The sequence below is a fragment of the Ruditapes philippinarum genome, unplaced genomic scaffold (assembly GCF_026571515.1).
Source record: "Ruditapes philippinarum isolate M1 unplaced genomic scaffold, ASM2657151v2 ctg3171_1_1_1_1, whole genome shotgun sequence".
NCBI classification, from domain to species: Eukaryota; Metazoa; Mollusca; class Bivalvia; order Venerida; family Veneridae; genus Ruditapes; species Ruditapes philippinarum.
Window position 1 is genome coordinate 67,146 of NW_026854895.1, and position 19,799 is coordinate 86,944.

Genomic DNA, 19,799 nt, shown 5'->3' on the forward strand with positions numbered 1-19,799 from the left:
AAATCAACAAAGTGCAATGACAACAATTTTAATACTGTATGTGTATGAAGTGTGAATAATAAACAATGGCAAAATTGACATAGACACAAGATATTGTACAACTACAAAAGGGTGTGTTTATTGCAATCCTCAAACTACAAAAGTTTTATTTTACAAAAAAAAAAATCCAGCTAAGGATGAGCGAAAATCATACATATATCATATTTATTTAAACAAAGAAAACAAGCAAAGTAACTTTTTTTTCTGATATTTTATTCACGACAGATATATAAAGAAAATTCCCATCTACAAAAGCTGATAACAGTACATGGTAATGTAATTATACAGTACCTATAGTTGACATATTTTGACATACACATATGAAAGGGCTTAATTTTCTGTGGTTTTAAAATCTGCGGTGTCGTTACGAACCGCAGAAAAAGCAGAAATAAAGTTCCTGCAGAAAAAAGTACTTGTACGGTACCACTCATTGTACTCTTTTTCCAAGTTGAATTTTGTGTGTTTTTGTCAAAACACTGTTAGTATCATAAGGGAAGATCATTTACATCTTTGGACAGTTCATACTGCTGCGATATTTCACAGGTCTTGGTGAGTTTGGAGTATGCCATTCAGAGCTTTAGCATTTCAAATCTGGCTCAAATGAGCGGATCCATGTTTCGTTGCTAACAGCACTCTATTCAGCATCATTTCACCCTTCTCTGAATATGTTTTCAACAAATCAGTGCAAATTTGAACATGTTTTTCTTTTTCTGTTTTTGAAATGCGTGCAGCAGTGCAGTGATCTTTCTCTTGTCTAAGCGTCCAGGGGTAGAGACAAACTTTTCGACAGGTGTCCCTTGGCCATATAATTGCAAAATCAGGGACACCTCACTATTTAAAATGCTGATTTCCAGGAGTTCCTTATGAATTTTTGGTGTCCTCGGGGACCCAGGGATACTGTTAGTGTCGATCCCTGGCGTCGGAATAATATGAACGGATAAGCAATTTCCTTGCATGTCAATCATCTATCATATTTGAGAATTTAAGCAACAACTTTGGTGTTATAACATCTGTAACTGTCACTGACCTACAGGAGGGCTTCTTGTAAGACTCTTGCCGCCCATTATTGAAATCCTTCACCCATCTACAAAGAATAAGTCCAACTGCACATGTCAAGTCAACCTGGAGGGCATTAAATATTTCAGTTGCTTATTTTCTACACCTACTCCTTTATATCTAAGATAAACACATAAATTCCTTCTTGCGTCAGGGCAAACGCATCATGCCCCATTACGTTGTTTAAAATGACATCATCAAAAATGACATAAGGTCTTAATGTTTTTAACATGTGCGCTTACGCGCTAAGGGTTAATTTAGTTATGTGCCAGGTTTTGTGGCTTTATGTTTTTTCAATCAAAAGTAACAAATTAACTCAAAATTAATTCATTTTCTGATGACCCTCTTACGTATTCATTTGTTACTCTTAAACTGTAAGTAACATGTTGACTCGACTGGAGTCTTGCAGCCTTAAGCTAAACAAAAAGTTCAGGTTGAGAATGGACTTAAATAAAGAAAGCATACTATTTGGTTTATCTATGATTTTTAAAACATCCTCAAAATCGAACTTCTTGAATTTATTTTAGTTTAATTGTGTATGAAGCAGTATGCCTGTAACTTTCTTATACTCTATGATTCAGTCTTTATTTGGCAATAGGCAGTACATGCTATGTCACGACTAGGGCTGGATCAATATACCGGTAAATCGGTTTTTACTAGTTTTCTGTTTGTACGGATACAAAGGGAGATAATTCTGTTAAACTTAAATGATCTTGCTTTCTTTTCGTTTTATCTTTGGTTTGTAATTGTGTCAGCATGAACTAAAATTTTTAGATGCTGTTATCCGTTTTTTAATGACAAATAAATCCACTGGTCAACATTTGAAAAGAGTAACAAAACTGGTTTACTTAAGCTGTCTTACTCTAGTGACCACACTATTGAGAGCAATATGGGTTCCCTTTCAAAATGTGCCAAAAAGCATTGAAATGAAGTTGATAAAAACTTCAGTTTTGAACCCCAACATCCAGCTGAAAATCTAGTTTTGGTACATTTCAGTTATCACATTATGACAAATATGTTAAACTCTAAATTCTAAAATTATATTGACATGCAACAACAATTTGTAACCAATACATCATAACTATTAGGGCAATTATGTTCTTAATCAGTAAATGCTGCCACTTCTGTACTAATTTTTACAGTGATTTTTTCCCTATATTTGCCAAATAAAGGCTGTTTCCCCTTAGCCCAAATAGATATATTTTCCCATAAAAGTGTTTTATTTATGCCTGAAATGCCCTGTGCACATTCTTCACCAGAATCATGAATTAACAGCAGCTGACTTATATCAGCTAGTTGATAAATTAAATTGACTAAAAGATAGAAAGCTGTCCATACAGGAAGCCTCTGCTATGTACCATGCATGATTAAATTAAATTGAATTTGATTTTTTTTTAAACATGTGGGTGAATTTTATTCTCATTTGATGGAATTTGATATTTCAGGTTTTCCTCCTTTTCTGATTTATCCTGCTATCTTTTCCCACGCGTTTTTAAAATTGAAAAAAAAAACACTGATATTTTTAAATACAGTAACTAACAGACAGTTAACTAACTTATATAGATTTACAGCTTTGCAGTGGTTGTAAATATTGTTACATCTTTTTTGAAACATATTGTATGTAAAAAAAAAAATTGACATCTGGAGCCATCATCTTTAAAATAGAGGTGTACTAATGTCTGTGCTGTCCTCTATTGTTCTTAATTGTTTTCCGATTAGAAAAGCAGGAAATCTTGTTACAGATCAATATTTGTATGATATCCCATCACCTTAATTACCATTGATTTTTCTTCATGATGGCAGTTGTTCATATACAAATTTACTGTATCCATTTTACAGATTTTTTTCTCAAACTTGTTTATTACTATGAACAGTTTATCATGGATGTAGGGACATTGTTAAAATAACGATTTATTAGAGACCCGGAAAACTATATTTTTTTTTGTAATTAATGAAGTTGGATTCATATATATATAAGTGTGGCAGTATGAAATTAGAAAATCTGAAGTTTACCCAGGATGTGGATATTTGCATGTTGATAAATTCTGGTAAATATTGAACGTTATTGCACAGTTGAATCATTCAATAAAAATGGTATAGATTTTGTGTGATAAAGGTAAAAATTAATCAAATTGGTTTGTCCATTGTTTATTCTTTTTTCCGTTACATCAGTTTGAAGGGCGTCAAAAAGATGTTCATATACTTGTATATGCAGGTGTTCTAATTTTTGAAACTGTATAAAATATTAATACTATTTATAAAGGTCTTAAATGGTTCTCTTTCCTACAGTTCGTATTGGAAATTTATCTAATCCATTGATTTTGTAGGTATGGAATTTGTTTTTTGACTGCCAAATTAAAAAATTTATTAGAATAAACATGAAATTTATTAAATTTTGGATTAAAAAACATGTTGTATACAAACAAGTTAAAGTAAGTTTTATATATGTGAATATTTAGCAGGATTATTTCCACTTTGGGGACAGTGCGTGCAGGCCCTTAAGGGAAATAAAGGAATTCGAATGATAACATCCATGTTATTCAATTTGAGTATACGCTATTGTTTAGAAATCATGTTCATCCCGATTGCATTATTTTGTATGAAATGATATTTCCAGAATAGAAGTATATACTTTGGAATCGGGGCCAAATTTCGGCCCCAAATTGACCCTAAAAAGCACTGTTTGGAATTTGTTTTTGGTGATAGGTTATATACAATTTTTTTTTATAATTTGGATATTCAGGAATTCATTTTTGGTAAAATACTTATTTCCTGCCATTTGGAATGTTACTATATATAGAAATTATAGAGAATAATTAAATAATACTTAATATTTCCTATCATTAAACTTGCATTTCATAAGACATGCAAGTCTCGCTGTATTTCATTGTGAATAATATAAATATAAGGTATACAAGTGTTATTAAATGAGGCATGAAAAAGAAACAGATATTTATCTTCAATAGGACACTTCACTTAAATAACATCTGTCTCAAAGGGAAGTAAAAAAACAAAAACAACTTGGCTGTGTATAAGGCACCATTTTACAACCTGTTGTCAGGAAAAATGAACAATTACATTCCCAACTGCATTTAAAACCAACAGCTTGTATTGATTTGCAGCAAGTTTGATTTCTATTTTAATCCATTGAAAAGCGAGGTTTTCAACAGGTTTTGTGAAAAAAGGTTTTCAATATATCCTACTCATTCAAAATGTATGATCATAATGATACAGATGGTAAGCTTAGCTGTTTGTTAGTGATAAATTGACAGAAAATGTTTCAAATGTCACTGCATCTGAAATTTATTGATTTGATGCATAATTTAACATTATAACATACCTCTTTTGATATTTTCCAATTACTGAGTAAATGCTTGAAGTTATGAGTATGTGACTGACTGGGCATGCAGTTACATTATTAATTGTGTTTGTGAAATGAAGATACCTCATTTATCAATATAAAGTTGTAAAGCAAAAGCGTGTAGTTTTCAAGTTAATGTGTCCATCAAAATGCTGCGTTTATTTTTGGCAAGGTTATGACTGCTTTTCATCATTATTTTATGAAGCTTATGAGTTGACCTGAGTTGACCTCTGCATGCATGGATCCATGTCAATTTTATATGGCAGAATGAGGTCCAGTAAACAGGCTATTTTTTTCTAAAATAGAGTCCAAAAATGTCCACTTACTGTTATTAAAATCCATAATAAGGCTGTTTCTCCAAGAGGTTTTCCCCAAACTTTCCCCTATGTGCAGTAACAGATTAACTCTTATTTTCAAACAGTATTATCCTTTATTGCACTTAGATAATGTATGAAAAAGTGTTCAATGCCTCAAAATATTTGTACTTTCTATAAATTAGAAAAAATGGTTATTTATTTCTGCTAGTCAAATAAAGCTTTATGTTATAAATCAGTGTAAAATACTACTGTGGTGCCCTTTCTGAATTGTTTTATGGAATTGTGCTTCTTGGAACTTTGAGTTTTTATTGTTGTTTATTGTCCTATACCCTTCAGCAGTTAGTTTTTGCGCAGAAATATGGATTATGTCATACCAGGACAGTGATTGTTGACAGTGACCGCCTATTTAAAAAAATACTGGTAAAATCAGGGGCAATTAAAAACATGTTACAGTTTTTCCAATGCTTTTTTAAATGTTCGAGTTTTGTTTGGCCTAAAGACCGAAAGAACACAACGCCCTTAAACTTTACATTAATTTTGTTATCACAGGTTCTGAAGTGATGGATGTGGATGACTCCGCAGAGAAAAAACTACTAGCTGACCTGGAAGCTGAAGTTGAGGACAAAGAAAATGACAAGTCGGAAGTCAAAGATAAACTTGATAGTAAAAATGACCAAAATGGCAAAACCAGTGTAGAAATAAAAGATATAATTAGTGATAAAAATGAGGAGCTTGATAAAAAGGAAGAATTGACCAATAGTGAAAATGCACAGAATGAAAAGATAGAAAAAGATACAAGTAAAGATACGAGTAAAAGTGAAGAAGAAGTAAAAAAACCAATCACTGAACAAAGTGTTTCTGAAGGTAAAGCTTCTGGAGAGCAACTTAAAGCAGAATCAGAGGGTAGTTCAGGTAAAAAAGAATCAAGAGGTAAAAGAAAGTCGGCAGAGAATAAACAAGCTCCAGAAAAGAAATCCCAAACAAAATCGAAAGCACAAACATCGCCAGCTAGGGATAGTAGCACAAAAAGACAGAAACAAATTAAGTCACCTGCAGTTAGTGAAGGAAATTTATCATCAGATGAATCCAGTCCTAATAAGCGACAAAGAAAACCAAAGAAGTTTGAGGATGATGCTGGTGTAGATACTAAAGCTCCTCCAAAAACTCCAAAAACCCCAGTAGAGAAATTGACTAAACCAAAACCAGAAGTCAATCCAGAGCTGGAGGCTAAATACCCAGGTATGCATTCATCTATATTAGTATTTTTGCCTTGCAGAAAAAAATGTAAATTTGAATTAAAAATTAAATTAACTGCTAGACCCAAAAGTAATTAACCATTTCTATCAGTGTAGAAAGAGGCCAGATAGTAGACAGTTTCAAAATTGGAAGCTAGGCACCATCTATTTAAATTTTAAGAAGTCCAGCAGGTTATGGGTTAAAACTACATGATTTACATAGATACTTAGCTACTTGTATTTTCATGACTTGTAATAGAATTGAGTCTTCTGATGGCTAGTTATGTAGCGATATGTTGGTATAGATTTTAAATCTAAGTAAATCGGCAGATTTTTATACATCCCACTAAAGTGGGATTAATTTGCCCTTGTCTGTCCATGCTGTTGTCACACTGTCCATCTGTTAACAGAATTTCTGAGAAAAAGCAGTGGAATGTGGGAGGATACATGTCATTTGGATACATTCCTAGTTTATTTATAGTTTTAGTTTATTATAATGTAATTATGAGCAGAATTTTTAGAGAAAAAACAACTTATAATTGTAAAGAATCTGGTGAAAATACAAATTGTATTTTTTGCAGTGAAATGGCTGGTTGGTGATATGGTATGGGCAAAGGTTACAAGTCACCCATGGTGGCCATGCATGGTATCATATGATCCATTCTCAGCATTATATACCAGAATTAACCGTTAGTACCTTATATCTACATGTATGCTTATTTTAATTCTGAAAAGTACTTGAGTCTCATACTTGAGTCTCGAGAAAATTTTATGGACAGAATGCATTACTTCTTTTATTTTCATTAATTGATATTTTATAGAGAATACTTAGTTGAGTGGATATATTTTAACACCAGTACGTCTAAGACTTTTGAATGATATTTCAATTGTAATATATATGTGTGTAAGATCAGTGTCTATTCTAGGATTCGAAAAACAGGAGAGGGGGATTTTTATCAAAAAGAGATAATTTATTGCATTTGTTTATCTTTTTCCTTCTTTCTCTATGTAAAATTTTTCCATGCCTCTGAAAAAATAGGGGGGGAATTTTCAAATATATGAGTGAATTTCCACATCCCCTCTCCTAGAATAGACTAAGACCCAAATTGTAGGGAAAGTACATAAGAAAATAAATATAGGTTTGTTAATAGAGGATATATTAATGTGTCTATAAATCTCTTTATGTTTGTAAATGTTATTATATAAAACAGTTGCATAGCTGTAACATTGTAATAAATAGATATGTATCATAATCAGATGAGACACTATGAAGATGGTAAGCCTTGTTACCACTCTATTGGTGGGTACCCGTAGGACAGATATTCCCATCCTAATTGCTACATATGATGGATATTATTAAAGTTTCTACTATGTAAACAATGCCCTTATGATGCTTATGATGTTTCTGTGATAATTATTCCTATATTTAATTCACAGGGTGCAGAGAATATCATGTACAGTTCTTTGGAGACGCAGCAGAAAGGGCCTGGATCTCAATGAACAATCTATTAGAATTTCAGGGAAAGGACAAATTTGAAGAATATACGCAAGGCTTATATGCAGCCTCAAAATCAGCAAAAGAACTTAAGAAATTAAAAGAATGGTACGGTGTAAAACCTAATCGTGTTAAAGCTGTTAACATTGGAATTGCTCAAGCAGAAACAGCTCTGCCACTTAATCGGCAAGAAAGAAAAGCTAAATTTACATTTGTTTATAAATTACCTAAGGGAAAATTGACAGAATCTGTAAGCGAGAAGTTAAAAGAACTCGATGAAGATTTGAAAATTATTCAAGGTGCTGAAAAAGCCATTGCTGAAGACAAACCGGGTAAGAAACGTAAACATGAAGAAGTGGAAACTCCTTCAAAAACTCCAAAAAATACCTCCTCGAAACGGAGAAAATTAGAAACACCAAAATCGGAAAGTAAAGTTGAATCTCCTGTTAAAATTGGAAAAAGATCATCGAGTTCCTCGCGTGTCAAGTCAGCGACAGAAGGATCATTTGAAGTGTTTTGTGAGAACTTGCGAGGAAGTATGCTTTTAGAACATCCAGAATTTACGGAGGATGAGTTGATGGATTATTGTCGACAACAGTGGTGTATGATGAGTAAACAACAGAAAGCTAGATACAAGAAAACTAAACGAGGGGAATCTGGTATGAGATTATAATCTATATTATATAAAGAAGCAGAAATATATGTAAGATATACATTAGCCCCCCAAAAAACGTTGCTAAAAATTGAAATAAATAAGAATATGAAAAAGTCAGTTCACACTGAATGAATACTTAAACTTTAAGCATGTTTGTTTCACCTTACCTGAATGGCTAATCAGTGTATCAATGGTAATATCTGGTTTTTGTGACTTTTGTCCCTGTTGATAGAAATGGGCAAGTCCATTTAAGATATTTGATGTGGTCAAGGGTTTAAGACAACACGTTTTTCAATATTTAGACATAACGTTTGTTGGTTAAATACATTGCAATATTTCCTTATCGACTGACTGGTCAATACAATTTTGAGATGAAATATTCCAGATCTCAGTGATGACATGTCACCAGGTGCTGGACGGAAACGAAGGCCGTCCCAGAAAGTTCTCGAGGCTGAAGAAGATAACAAAGTCGTTGACGAGGTTATTTCTGGGAAGAAACCAGCTCCTGTAAAAACCGAGGGTAAATCATCGAGGAGATCACGTGCTGCAGTTGATTCACCTGTAGTAACATCTACCATTCCTACAGAGCAAAAAGAAGTAAAGGTTTGAAAATAAATGTCTTACTTATTGCATATGGTGGGAAGATGATATTATTTATGGATGTTTTGTCATACAGTCCAACCCCGTTTATTCGAAGTGCCTGGGACTGAATATTTACTTCGAATAATCGAAATCGAAATATTGTGATAGACGAAAACTACTCCACTTTGACCAATCATCGCAAAACTACCGTTTACAACACACTTGCTTCCTCTAATCAATTGAGAAAAATAAATATTTAAGAAAAGATGCGTAAAAATTATTGTATTGACATTGAAGACATAAATACTTGCATTTTATTTTACATTATGTATCGTTTCGTTTCGCGCAAAGCCTTGATAATGGCCGTGTCGTCACTACGGTATTTACAGCTAAACTTCGATTGTTTTCGATTAGGATAAATTAAGGCTCTCATGTAGCGTTGCAATTAATGAAAAAAATGTTTTGCATGTTTTGACAAATTCACATATACGGATTGTATAAAAATTATTGCTGTCATCTTCAACAAAATCGGACACGGTGCATAGCTATTCATTTTCGGTAATTAAAGTTGATTAAAGAACACACAAAGAGTTATTGTCATGATTGTCTAATCACACGCATGACTATATTTTTCACAAGTCGACTGGTCAGCGAGTGGATCTGCGCCAATTAGTCTGGCTTCGAATAATAATTAGGCTGGCTTCGAATAATAGGTGTGAAATTCTTTCATAATTGTATAATCGGGACCGAAATTTTACTTCGAAAAATAGGAGGTATTCGGATAATGCATTTCGAATAATACGCTCGTATTTATATTGTTTTATATAGAGATAAAAACGGGACCGCCGATCTACTTCGGATAATGCCGGGTATTCGAATAAAGGGTTGTCGAATAACCGGGGTCGGACTGTATAATAAATATTGCAAAGTTAAAGTTAAGTAGTATTACAGATTCTAAGACCGTAGCCCCGAGGGATTTATTACAACCTGTCGACGGATAAAACCGCAAAATGATTTATTTTCAATCCGCTCATATTAAAAAAAAAAAACAATTTAAATTCGCTGAACTGAATTACAGTCAACCCGGCCCCAAGTCAACCCGGCCTCAAAATTGGTCAACCAGGCCCCAAAATTGGTCAATCCGGCCCCACAGTATTTTTATTTGGTCAATGCGGCCCCAAAATTGGTCAATGCGGCCCCAAAATTGGTCATTCCGGCCCCAAAATATATATTTTTAAAGAAAATTATTTAAGTCATTTTGTTGTATGATGGAATAAAAATGATTTATTATTAATTGTAGAACAATAGTAAAAAACATGAACTGGCATAAAAGTGTCGGTAAATTTAATTGCGCCGATTAAGACTTTAATACGCAATAGTGATAATGAATAATATTATATAATTAATTTCAAAAGCATAATTGGTCAATTGTTGTTCCTGAAACTGAAATGATCAGATTTATTTTCTATGATAAAACTACAAAATATAACAAATCGCAAGTTTTTTGTATGTTTTTAACTTCATTTACATTATATATAAAGTTAAAATAATAATACATGTAGCAAATCGTTAAATTTTGCCCATAATTTAAAAGTGGTTAGTTTCTTATTCCATATAAAAGTCATATCCATGGCCAATAGAATATACCAAATATGACTCGTTATCCGCTGAAATGCACGGACAAGATCTTTCTATTTGAGAAAAGGAAAAAATTGATACAACGTATGACACGTGCACATGGTTGTCGGCAGCAATCAATGCGCTAATACGATGATTTGATTATTGGATTTTCGCACTTATCGTAATTGACACACACTTATTAAAGCCCATCATTAAAGGTGTTATTGGCGATTTATCATAGACACATGGATCAAGAAAAACAATCAGAAACTTTATAAAATATAAGTCATATTCGGTATGACTTTTCTTTAGAATATAACAACTACAACTACAAATATTTTATTGCATTAAAACAACATGTACACTATATGTATCTGCATTAAAGATGACTAGTTATTTCGCAAGTTTGCATAGTATATATATTTTGCTAAATTATTAATTATTGCTTTTGATTTTGCACATATATGCACAAATTTCTGTTTAGTTGGCCACGTATAATAATATCTCTTTATATATTTTGATCTTAAGTCCTGGAATTTAGAACATATTAATACAAAATGATACTCATTTTCTATAAGACCGGCATTACAATTACTACACAATCTTTCATTTCTTGGTATATTTCTATGCCGTCCACGTTAAATAGCCAAATTATGAGAAGATGAACGACATTTGGATCATTTAAAGCTACCCTAAATTTCGGTTCAACGATAAAATCCAAATTGTTTTCAAATTCGATTGAATGTTTAAATAAACAATATGTATCTAATCTATACGAGTTATTAATTTCACACATAACAATCTTCTACAAAACTTTGTATGAATAATTTCTATGTTCGGACCAGCGTGATGTCCCCACACTTCTGCAGCATAATTTAATGTTGGTTTTTTAGCTCACCTGTCACAAAGTGACAGGGTGAGCTTTTGTGATCGCTTTTCGTCCGGCGTCCGTCCGTCGTCCGTCCGTCCGTAAACTTTTACTTTAAATGACATCTCCTCATAAACCACTAAGCCAATTTCATCCAAACTTCACAGGAATGTTCCTTTGGTGGTCACCTTAAAAAATTGTTCAAAGAATTTAATTCCATGCAGAACTCTGGTTGCCATGGCAACCAAAAGAAAAAACTTTAAATATCTTCTTTTAAAAAACCGAAAGAGCTAGAGCTAAGATATTTGGCATGAAACATCTTCTAGTGAGTGTCTACCAAGATTGTTCAAATAAAAGCCCTGGGGTCAAAATTGGCCCCGCCCCAGGGGGTCATTGATTTTCCCTATATGTATATAGTAAAAACTTAAAAAATCTTCTTTTAAAGAACTCAAAGAGCTAGAGCTAAGATATTTAGCATGAAACATGTTCTAATGGGTGTCTACCAAGTTTGTTCAAATAAAAGCCCTGGGGTCAAAATTGGCCCCGCCCCAGGGGGTCATTGATTTTCCCTATATGCATATAGTAAAAACTTAAAAAATCTCCTTTTAACGAACCCGAAGAGCTAGAGCTTACATATTTGGCATGAAACATCTTCTAGTGAGTGTCTACCAAGATTGTTCAAATAAAAGCCCTGGGGTCAAAATTGGCCCCGCCCCAGGGGGTCATTGATTTTCCCTATATGTATATAGTAAAAACTTAAAAAATCTTCTTTTAAAGAACTCAAAGAGCTAGAGCTAAGATATTTAGCATGAAACATGTTCTAATGGGTGTCTACCAAGTTTGTTCAAATAAAAGCCCTGGGGTCAAAATTGGCCCCGCCCCAGGGGGTCATTGATTTTCCCTATATGCATATAGTAAAAACTTAAAAAATCTCCTTTTAACGAACCCAAAGAGCTAGAGCTTACATATTTGGCATGAAACATCTTCTAGTGAGTGTCTACCAAGATTGTTCAAATAAAAGCCCTGGGGTCAAAATTGGCCCCGCCCCAGGGTGTCATTGATTTTCCCTATATGCATATAGTAAAAACTTAAAAGTCTTCTTTTAAAGAACTCATGGAGCTAGAGCTAAGATATTTAGCATGAAACATGTTCTAATGGTTGTCTACCAAGTTTGTTCAAATAAAAGCCCTGGGGTCAAAATTGCCCCGCCCCAGGGGGTCATTGATTTTCCCTATATGTATATAGTAAAAACTTAAAAATCTTCTTTTAAAGAACTCATGGAGCTAGAGCTAAGATATTTAGCATGAAACATGTTCTAATGGTTGTCTACCAAGTTTGTTCAAATAAAAGCCCTGGGGTCAAAATTGGCCCCGCCCCAGGGGGTCATTGATTTTCCCTATATGTATAAAGTTAAAACTTAAAAAATCTTCTTTTAAAGAACCAAAAGAGCTAGAGCTAAGATATTTAGAATGGAACATGTTTTAAAGAACCAAAAGAGCTAGAGCTAAGATATTTAGAATGAAACATGTTCTAATGGGTGTCTACCAAGTTTGTTCAAATAAAAGCCCTGGGGTCAAAATTGGCTCCGCCCCAGGGGGTCATTGATTTTCCCTATATGTATATAGTAAAAACTTAAAAAATCTTCTTTTAAAGAACTCAAAGAGCTAGAGCTAAGATATTTAGCATGAAACATGTTCTAATGGGTGTCTACCAAGTTTGTTCAAATAAAAGCCCTGGGGTCAAAATTGGCCCCGCCCCAGGGTGTCATTGATTTTCCCTATATGCATATAGTAAAAACTTAAAAATCTTCTTTTAAAGAACTCATGGAGCTAGAGCTAAGATATTTAGCATGAAACATGTTCTAATGGTTGTCTACCAAGTTTGTTCAAATAAAAGCCCTGGGGTCAAAATTGGCCCCGCCCCAGGGGGTCATTGATTTTCCCTATATGTATATAGTTAAAACTTAAAAAATCTTCTTTTAAAGAACCAAAAGAGCTAGAGCTAAGATATTTAGAATGGAACATGTTTTAAAGAACCAAAAGAGCTAGAGCTAAGATATTTAGAATGAAACATGTTCTAATGGGTGTCTACCAAGTTTGTTCAAATAAAAGCCCTGGGGTCAAAATTGGCTCCGCCCCAGGGGGTCATTGATTTTCCCTATATGTATATAGTAAAAACTTAAAAAATCTTCTTTTAAAGAACTCAAAGAGCTAGAGCTAAGATATTTAGCATGAAACATGTTCTAATGGGTGTCTACCAAGTTTGTTCAAATAAAAGCCCTGGGGTCAAAATTGGCCCCGCCCCAGGGGGTCATTGATTATCCCTATATGTATATAGTAAAAACTTAAAAAATCTTCTTTTAAAGAACTCAAAGAGCTAGAGCTAAGATATTTAGCATGAAACATGTTCTAATGGGTGTCTACCAAGTTTGTTCAAATAAAAGCCTTGGGGTCAAAATTGGCCCCGCCCCAGGGGGTCATTGATTTTCCCTATATGTACATGTATATAGTAAAAACTTAAAAAATCTTCTTTTAAAGAACTCAAAGAGCTAGAGCTAAGATATTAAGCATGAAACATGTTCTAATGGGTGTCTACCAAGTTTGTTCAAATAAGAGCCCTGGGGTCAAAATTGGCCCCGCCCCGGGGGTCATTGATTTTCCTTATATATGTGTATATCAGAAACTTAAAAGTTTTCTTTGAAAAAACCTAAATAGCTAGAGTTAAGATATTAAGCATGAAACATCTTCTAGTGAGTGTCTACAAAGTTTGTTCAAATAAAAGCCCTGGGGTCAAAATTGGCCCTGCTCTGGGGGTCATTGATTTTCCTTATATGTGTATAGGAAAAACTTAAAAAACATCTTTGAAAAAACCCAAATAGCTAGAGTTTAGATATTAAGCATGAAACATGTTCTAGTAATTGTCTACAAAGTTTGTTCAAATAAAAGCCCTGGGGTCAAAACTGGCCCCGCCCCAGGGGTGTCATTGTTTTTAACTATATGTGTATAGTAAAAACTTAAAAAATCTTCTTTAAAAAAACACAATGAGCTACAGCTTAGATGTTTAGCATGAAACATCTTCTTATGGGTGTCTACCAAGTTTGGTCAAATAAAAGCCCTTGGTTAAAATTGGCCCTGCCGGGGGTAGGGGAGGGCAGATCATTGTTTTTCATTATAAGTGTGTACATCATGAAACATCTTCTTATAGGTGTCTTCCAAGTTTGTTCAAATAAAAGCCCTGGTGTTTAAACTGGCCCCGCTCCGGGGGCCTACATACAGGTGAGCGACCTTAGGGCCACTATGGCCCTCTTGTTTGTTGTTGTTTTTTTTTTAATTTTATTTCTTGATAAGTGTTTATATTTTAAAACAAAATAAATAATAAAAAAAATGGGGCCGGGTTGACCAGAAATAACATTGGTTTGGGGCCGGGTTGACCAATTTGGGGACGGGCTGACTTGGGGCTGGGTTGACTTGGGGCCGGGTTGACTTGTACCGGCTGAACTACATTTAGCAGATCTCATCACTGTAGGTTCCAGCCACGCAAGCATCTTTAGATACTTTCATGTGAGGAAGCTATCAAGCTAGCTTATGGAAGTCAGTGTTTCTACTCAGGTGCAGATGGGCACCCAAGGTCTTTTGCCACCAGTAAAGCTATAAAGTCACAAAATGACCTATTATACTGTGTTGGTGCAACGTAAAATCTAATGACATTCTGCAGAGAACAAATTAGTTTTTTTTCAACAATGTTGGTAATTTTTTCAGTCAGAGACTAAGCAGTCAGAGACCAAAAAGAAGAGGGGTCGTCCAAGTAAAGCTAACACGGAGGTTATTGTGGCTGAAGGGGAGGCTGAGAGTACAGAAACTGTTGTGAAAACTGAGACAAAACCAGAAAATACCACAACAGACACAGAGCCAGATGCAAAGGTATTGTGATTGATTGTTTACTGGCCCAATCATCAGCTGCATTTCACTTTAAGTAAAATAACCACTTTTTCCCAAACTTTAAAAAAAAGTTTTTGACATTTTGCCAAAAAATGAGTATCAATTTTCCAGAATGATCGGACTGTTTTGATTTGTTTTCTAACAAGTTTTATGATAAATACATGAGTAAAAAATTTTCAAGGATGTGATACTTGATCATAAGGCATGCCTTACATACATGTATATAAATTAAGGCCATTTATTGACTAAGAAAGCTCACAAAGATTTGAACAAATTTGTGAATATTTCAGGCAAATACAACAGTAATACCGGCCAAAAGAGCAAGACCAAAGAAATCTATCTCCACAGACTCTGATAAACAAGTAGGTCAAGTATGTGTTAAGTTTGATAATATATATTTCATTCAACATATGTGAAAGATGACAGGTTTTTACCTGAATTTTTTTTCATGTGAGGGTAAGCTTCTTTGTATTAAACTTTGTTATTTGATGATTATCTATGTAAAATGTCAACTTTTGTAATATACTTAACCTCTTAACATCCTGAATTTGTATAAAGTGGATTACCCTGCTTTGAATGTGAAACGGTCCATTCCAAGTGTAAAGGTTCTGAATTTTCAAAATACAAACTTTGAGCTACTTGGCCAGACTGCAGGGATGTGCAAGCTGGCCCCGCTCTACTAGCGGCAACCTGTTTTGGTCCTAGGGGGTTAAGGTTTACTTATAGCACTAAAGAATTTCATACTTAGATTAAACATTCCTCAAAAGTTTCTTTGACCTCATTGGAATAATTGTAGTGTTCTTATATCTACAGAGTGAGAGTGGACGATCCACACCGGACCATATTCCAGACATGCCCCCGCCCCCAAAACGGGAGAAGGAAGAGTATGAATATGAGATGGAGATATACAAACTGTCGTCTGCTGCTCCACAGAAAAAAGAGAACTTATGTCAAATTTGTGAGCAGACGGGCGAGTTGATGGAATGTCAGGGGCCATGTCAGGGTTTCTTTCACATGGATTGTCTTGGTCTAACCGTGGCACCAGAGGGCGCTTTTAAGTGCGATGAGTGTACAAATGGTAAGAAATGTTTTGTCAGTTAAATATTTTTAACCAAGGTTGAGAGTAGAGATTGTCATTTGTTAATAGTGATTCATTATGAAATGTTCAGATTTTGGGAAAAAATATTTGCTAAAGTTGCTTATGTAGGAAGTAAAAATGCTGTTATAAGTTCAGAGGGAAAACTGCATGATTTTAAAGAAAAATTTGATTAGGAAGAGGCGTATTTATGAGGTGAAAAATCACTGCAGAATGACATGTACTAGCCCTTGTTTAAAGAACAATCTGTAGTTGTATTTTAAGGTATATATGCTCCAACTCTGTGTTATAGAAGCATCTCTACTATCGATGTTTTCCAAATATTTTGTAATGCGCAGTCATGCGTACATTAAACTTGCACGTCTTTGGCCCAATTCAATCAAATATTCCATGTTATCTGCCATATTTTTATGCCACCGCAGCATCTGCGATGCGGTGGCATATAGCGATTCACCTGTGTGTGTGTGTGTTTGTGTGTGTGTTTGTGTGTGTGTTATATAGATTATATAGTGAACTTAAAAAATCTTCTTGTGAAAAACCACTAGTCCAATTTCAACCAAACTTGGCAGGATTGTTCCTTGGGTGAAGGGCTTCCAAAGTTGTTCAAAGAATTTCATTCCATGCAGAAATCTGGTTGCCATGGCAACCAAAAGGAATTATAAGAATAAATTTAAAAAATCTTCTTGTAAAGACCCAAAAGGCCTAGAGCTTAGATATTTTGCATAAGGCATTGTCTGGTAGACCTCTAACAAGATTGTTCAAATTATAGCCCTGGGGTCAAAATTGGCCCCGCCCCGGGGGTCATTGATTTTCACTATGTACATATAGTAAAAACTTAAAATACCTTCTTGTAAAAACCCAAAAGGCCTAGAGCTTAGATATTTTGCATAAGGCATCTTCTGGTAGACCCTTACCATGATTGTTCAAATTATAGCCCTTGGGTCAAAATCGGCCCCGCCCCGGGGGTCATTGATTTTCACTATATGTACATATAGTAAAAACTTAAAATACCTTCTTGTAAAGACCCTAGAGCTTAGATATTTTGCATAAGGCATTGTCTGGTAGACCTCTACCCAGATTGTTCAAATTATAGCCCTGGGATCAAAATCGGCCCCGCCCCGACGGTCATTGGTTTTCCTTATATGTATATAGTAAAAACTTAAAGTAAAAACTTAAAAAAAAATCTTCTAGCAATTGACAAATTCTAGAGGTTACATATTTTGCATGAAACATTGTGTAGTAAACCTCTAGCAAGATTGTTCAAATTATAGCCCTGGGGTCAAAATTGCCCCCGCCCCGGGGTCATTGATTTTCAATATATACATATAGTAAAAAATAAATAAATCTTATTGTCTGAAGGTGCAAGGCTTAGAGCTTTAATATTTGTTAAATTATATCATCTGAAGGTACTCTACAAAAGTTATTCAAAGTTTTGCCTCTTGTGTCAAAATTAGCCCCGCCCCCTGGTGGCCATAGTTTTCCTTATATGTATATAGTACAAACTTAAAAAAATCATCTTCTCTAAATTTACAAAGGCTAGAGTTAAGATATTTTGCATGAAACATTGTGTAGTGAACCTCTCGCAAGATTGTTCAAATTATAGCCCTGGGTCAAAATTGGTTCCGCCCGGGGGTCATTGATTTTCATTATGTACATATAGTGAAAAAATAAAAAATATTTTTGTCTGAAGGTACAAGGCATAGAGCTTTGATGTTTGATATATAATATCATTTATAGGTCGTCTACCAAAGTTGTTCAAAATTTTCCCCTGGTGTCAAAATTGGCCCTGCCCGGGGGCAGTGATTCTCATTATGTACACATAGTAAAAACAGAAAATAAAACAAATGTTTTCTGAATGGGAGAAAGCTATAGCTTAGATATTTGACTTGAAATGTTGTTTGGTGGACCTGTATCAAAATTGTTTTGAATTAAACCCTTGGGTCAAAATTATACCTTGCCCAAGGGGACAGTGAACTTCTTTCTTGTCCTTTGATGTACAGCAATGACATTTTGACCATGTGCACAATTTTAGTTGTAAAATTGAACTTTGATATCAGGTGACCTAGATTTTGATGATGTGACCTACTTTCTTGTCCTTTGGTGTACAGCTATGAAATTTGAACCATGCGGTGGCATAGCATTTTTCTCAAATGCAATCTTGTTTCAATATAAAACACTTGGATCATTAGAAAATATAGTGTATCAACTAGCACTATAAAATTCTTAGGGTAAAGAATCATGACCCCCCATGGTTTAAATTATTTAGTTTATCATTTAAACTTAAAGCAGACATATTGAAAATGTTACATAAATCAGTTATACAGGATTCTGGGTTACTCGGTATATTAATGCTAATCAAATATCCTTATTTACTTCCAGGTATTCATTCCTGTTTTGTATGTAAAAAATCGTCTGCAGACACGCAGCGTTGTAGTGTACCAGTCTGCGGAAAGTTTTATCATATAGACTGTATTAAGCAATATCCTCAGGCTAAAGTCGAGGGCAAAGGTTTAACTTGCCCTCTTCACAGTTGTCATACCTGCCTAGCAAATAACCTTAAAGGATCAGCAGCTAAATCTAATGGTAAGTTTAAATTGAAGTTTTTAAATATTCGTAATCTGAAGACTTGTTTTCAGTAATGTAATATATCTGCTAAGTTCTTATGACCTTTGTTGTCCAATCTTTTACTTATTGTAGTTGCGGGTTTGATTATCGTTGTAGTTTGAATTTGGCCTAGTGGTCAGATGTAGAATTTGAAGAAGCAGTCAATAAAGGTAACTGAATATCAGTATTCCTGATCAAGGGGGTGGCGATGGTGTTTGTAATTTTCACTCCAGATCATGGCAGTAAGCCACATTGAATTTACCAGAGCACAGTTCAGCCATCGCATCGTTCCTGGGCAGGTTGTCAAGCAGTGTTCCAGTACTAGTTGCCTTCAGTTTCGCAAGGAACTGAAACTTATGTACATGCCAGAGCAGAGTAACAATTCGAATGACCGTAGAAAAGATTTCATGATCAATGACAATGAAAGTGACCTGCGCCGTCCCGGAATCAAACTTGTGTCGCCTGATTCACACTGCAACGCTCTACCTATTGAGCTAACCGGATGGCTTTCTGATCAAGGGGGCTTTCTGTTTAAATATTGTAAAGATTGACATCTGAAATCTTCCTTCAATCTAACAGACATAAATAATGCTATGTGACTGTGGCAAATTTTCATGGTTCTGTCTATCTGCTTGAAATGCCTTTTGTTTTTAGCCTTGGCACTGATGTGCAAAGATTCAACATGTTGTATTTGGCTGTTGTTTAATATGACAAGTGAAGTATAAATATAAGTTGGGGCTGCATCTTATAAAAAGGTGCCACCTTATAAGCGAATATGTACAGTATGAAAATAATATCTCACTCACTGATGATGTTAGGAAATTTGCATTTTAAGATTTGCCTCATAATTATTAGCAACATTTTAAGGAATGTCTTAAATGAAGTTGTCTTAAGATTGTTAGCAACCTCTATGACGAATGGCTACAATGAAGT

The 19,799-nt window shown here is 34.5% G+C and overlaps 1 protein-coding gene across 3 annotated transcripts in view; it reads left to right on the forward strand.

Annotated features, from left to right (window-relative positions):
• Positions 1–19,799, forward strand: part of LOC132741445 (histone-lysine N-methyltransferase NSD2-like) — a gene marked incomplete at its 3' end in the record, with an annotated part of 44,557 nt that overhangs the window by 7,760 nt on the left and 16,998 nt on the right. Inside the window, 8 exon segments of one of the 3 annotated variants that reach the window (XM_060729602.1) lie at positions 5,323–6,012; positions 6,590–6,697; positions 7,446–8,162; positions 8,544–8,761; positions 14,987–15,148; positions 15,457–15,537; positions 15,980–16,244; positions 18,642–18,845. In XM_060729602.1, the coding sequence (XP_060585585.1) occupies positions 5,323–6,012; positions 6,590–6,697; positions 7,446–8,162; positions 8,544–8,761; positions 14,987–15,148; positions 15,457–15,537; positions 15,980–16,244; positions 18,642–18,845 (2,445 nt within the window). 3 annotated transcript variants of the gene reach the window in all.